Source organism: Otolemur garnettii, unplaced genomic scaffold (assembly GCF_000181295.1).
Source record: "Otolemur garnettii isolate 467f Iridium unplaced genomic scaffold, OtoGar3 scaffold00184, whole genome shotgun sequence".
Taxonomy (NCBI): Eukaryota; Metazoa; Chordata; class Mammalia; order Primates; family Galagidae; genus Otolemur; species Otolemur garnettii.
Genome location: NW_003852579.1, coordinates 3,082,595 through 3,086,042, shown reverse-complemented (window position 1 = coordinate 3,086,042; position 3,448 = coordinate 3,082,595). Strand labels below are relative to the sequence as shown.

Genomic DNA, 3,448 nt, shown 5'->3' with positions numbered 1-3,448 from the left:
AGGTGCCCACCACAACGCCCGGCTATTTGTTTGTTGTAGTTTGGCTGGGGGCTGGTTCGAACCAATCACCCTCAATATATGGGAGTCAGCACCCTACCCACTGAGCCACAGGCGCTGCCCAATTTTTTGTTGTTGTTAGTTTGTTTGTTTAGCAGGCTGGGGCCAGGTTTGAACCCACCAATCCTAGTGCATGTGGCTGGCACCCTAACTGCTGAGCTACAGGCACTGAACCCAATGTTTTAATTTTTTTACAACAGACTAAAAAATCTCCTGTAATGCTCCTTTAAAAACAGCTTGGCACTCATAGCACAGTGGTTATGGCACCAGTCACATACACCAAGGGCAGTGGGTTCAAACCCAGTCGGGACCGGCTAAACAACAATGACAACTGCAACAAAAAATTTTGGGAAGTGTAATTGCTAGCAATTCCTCTTAGTTTTTTTTAGGGTTTTTGATAAATATTGTCAATTAGGAAAATGTTTACCATTTCTTACATGTAATTTGTGGGTTTTTCAGGACCAAAAGATGCCACCCAAGCGCATAGCTAAGAGAAGGTCACCCCCAGAAGATGCCATCCCCAAAAGCAAGAAGGTGAAGGGTAAGTTGACCTCCTATTTCTGGGTGTGGGTGGCCTCTTGGAGCCCTGAGAATCTGGGACTATAATCCTTCCTCCTTGACACTTGAAAATGAGGGGCTTGGATCAGCAGGGATGGCTCTCAGCTAAAGGGTTCCTATGGCACATTGAATCCCACTCTTGGGGACTCATAAAGGCACAAAGACTCATCTAAAAGGCAGTACTGGCAAAAAAAAAAAAAAACTAGATCCTAGGGCCTTATCCCAGGTAGTAATGCATTATGGTTAGGACCGTTGATCTCCAGGAATGGGTTCAAGTCCTGGCTCTGCCACTTTCTAGCTGTGTAACCATGGTTGAGTCACTTAATCTTGCTGAATATGGATTATCCATTTGATAAAATTGAGGCGAGAGCAGCACTAACCTCTCTGGGCTGTTGTGAGGATTAAATGGGATAATAGCCTGGCAGTTATTTGAGGGAGGTGGCTGTGCCTTCTTCTCTCCTGAGACCTCCCCTGGAGGACAGGGAGGAGAGAAGAGCCACCCCAGTCTGGGAGGGGCGAGTGTGAACCCAAGCTTAGACGGTGTCTGTCTTTTACAGGCGTGAGGGCTGCTACCTCCCGCCGAGTTCCCGGTTCCCGCTCCTGCCAAGGTGCCTGTGGGCTGAGCCCTCCTACCCAGACAACTCGACCAGGCGGCTCCCTGCCCAGTGCACCCTCTGCGCAGGCCAAGGCGGCCTTCGCCGCTGTGGCCACACCCCCAGGAAAGGGGCTGGACGCCATTGGCCGTCTGGGGCCACGAGCGGCCTTCATTGGCCAGCAGGGGGCCCTGTGCCGCCCGCTGGTTGGTGCCTACCTCTCCGCAAGTGGCTCCATTCACTCTTACTCCTGCTCTTTCCTCTTCAGCGGCTGGTCTGCTGCTGGATAGGTCCTGTAGGGGATAGTTTTCTTCTGTGAATATGCCCAGGAGTTACAAATCACAGCTTGGTAATACAAAGAGTGGCCACGATGGAGGTTGAGGATGGTGCTCTGACCCAGATGGTCTCCTTTGGTTTCAGTGCAGACTCAGCAGACTCAGTTCAGCTTTGTGACCCTGGGGAAGTTGCTGAATTGGGGAGCTCTGTTCCTTAGGATTCTGTAAAGCAGAATCCTAAATCTGGAAAGTATGTAGCATAATTTGGGAGATGCTACATGTGGGGGAGATGACCCCCATATTTTGAGGGTGATTGGTTTGAACCGGCCCCTGGCCAAACTGCAAAGCAGTTTAGAATATGCAGTCAGTAAAGGGTAGACATTATTATCTGAAAGCTGACTGCTGACACCATGGCTCTTCCAGCTAATTAGGAAAACCATGTTGTGTCCTCACTGTCCTCTTTAACCCTCCCTACTAAGATTCATTTCACTGTGTAGATGTCTCTTTGTTTCCATTTCCTCCCTCTCATAATAATGTACTCAGGGTTTTTTGTTTTTGTTTTTTTGGTTTCTGTTTTTTGCAACAGAATCTCACTCTGTTGCCTAGGCTAGCATGCCATGGCATTAGCCTTGCTCAAAACAGCCTCAAACTTCTGGGTTTAAGTGATCTGACTGCCTCAGCCTCCAGAGTAGCTGGAACTACAGTCTTCCACCACACTCCTGGTTAATTTTTCTATTATTTTTAGTAGAGATGGGGCCCCATTCTTGTGCAACCTGGTCTCAAACTCCTGGGCTCAAGCAATCCTCCTGCCTCGGCCTCCTGAGTGGCTGGGACTATGGGCATGAGCCACTGCACCCAGCCAATGTGTTTAATCTTCACAAAAACCCTATGAGAGGAACTTTTGTTATCCTTGTTTCACAGATGAGAAACATAGGCTCAGAAAAGATGATACTAATGGTCTGTGGCAGAGCAGGGGCTTGAACCTAGGTCTGTGTGATCCCAGAGCCCATGAAGTGACCTTCCCTCTGTCCTGTCATCCTACACACTCAGGGCTGTCTTCTTCACCCCTCAGTCTCACACAGGTCCCACAACACAGAACCAGGTTTGGTGCTGACACTGGGCCAGGGCGATGTGGGCCAGCTGGGGCTAGGTGAGAATGTGATGGAGAGGAAGAAGCCAGCCCTGGTGCCCATTCCAGAGGATATTGTTCAGGCCGAGGCTGGGGGCATGCACACCGTGTGTCTAAGCAAAAGTGGCCAGGTAGGTTGTGGGGTTGGCACAGGATTGGACAAGGCCTGGGGTTGGGGGGCTTGGGGCAGGACCTTTGAGCCGCACACTTTTCACCTTGGAGATAGAGCTGACTAGCTAAGCAGGGAGTGGCCTGAGTCAGAATGGACTGAGAGACAGACCTTACACTAATGGGGCATCCTGGACACAGGTCTATTCCTTCGGTTGCAATGATGAAGGTGCTCTGGGAAGGGACACATCAGTGGAGGGCTCAGAGATGGTCCCTGGCAAAGTGGAACTGCAAGAGAAGGTGGTACAGGTGTCAGCAGGAGACAGTCACACAGCAGCCCTCACCGAGGATGGCCGTGTCTTCCTTTGGGGCTCCTTTCGGGTAAGGCTGGGTCTGGAAAACTCCTGGGTCCTGGCAGGTGTAATCAATTGGTAGGGCCCCAAAGGTAATCCACCTTCATGCCCCCATTATGCTTATTGTTGGGGAGATGAAAGCCCATAGGTACAACTGAGGCCCAGACCCAAGTCTCTGGCTTCATCGTCCAGGCCTATCCACACCTCTGGCTGATCCAGGAAGCCCACTGTCCTCACCCATCTCCCTACCTTCAGCCTCCCCCTGGCCATCCAGCCCTCTTCCGGAGGCTTGGGGCAGGGAGGCAGGGATTGTCGCATCCCAGAGATCTTAAGAGTTTTCAAGGCAGAGGAATATAGGTTAATAAACAGATTCAG

General features: G+C 50.8%; 1 protein-coding gene across 4 annotated transcripts in view; it reads left to right on the top strand.

Annotated features, from left to right (window-relative positions):
• The window catches only part of RCC1 (regulator of chromosome condensation 1), a 21,271-nt gene that overhangs the window by 12,804 nt on the left and 5,019 nt on the right, over positions 1-3,448 (top strand). For 2 of the 4 annotated variants that reach the window (XM_023507465.1, XM_012812016.2), the window contains exons 2-5: positions 517-598; positions 1,173-1,223; positions 2,556-2,743; positions 2,922-3,101. In XM_023507465.1, the coding sequence (XP_023363233.1) occupies positions 526-598; positions 1,173-1,223; positions 2,556-2,743; positions 2,922-3,101 (492 nt within the window). In that variant the 5' untranslated portion in view covers positions 517-525. The remainder of the gene's footprint in view (positions 1-516; positions 599-1,172; positions 1,224-2,555; positions 2,744-2,921; positions 3,102-3,448) is intronic. The other 2 variants (XM_023507466.1, XM_012812017.2) reach the window with 1 other exon arrangement.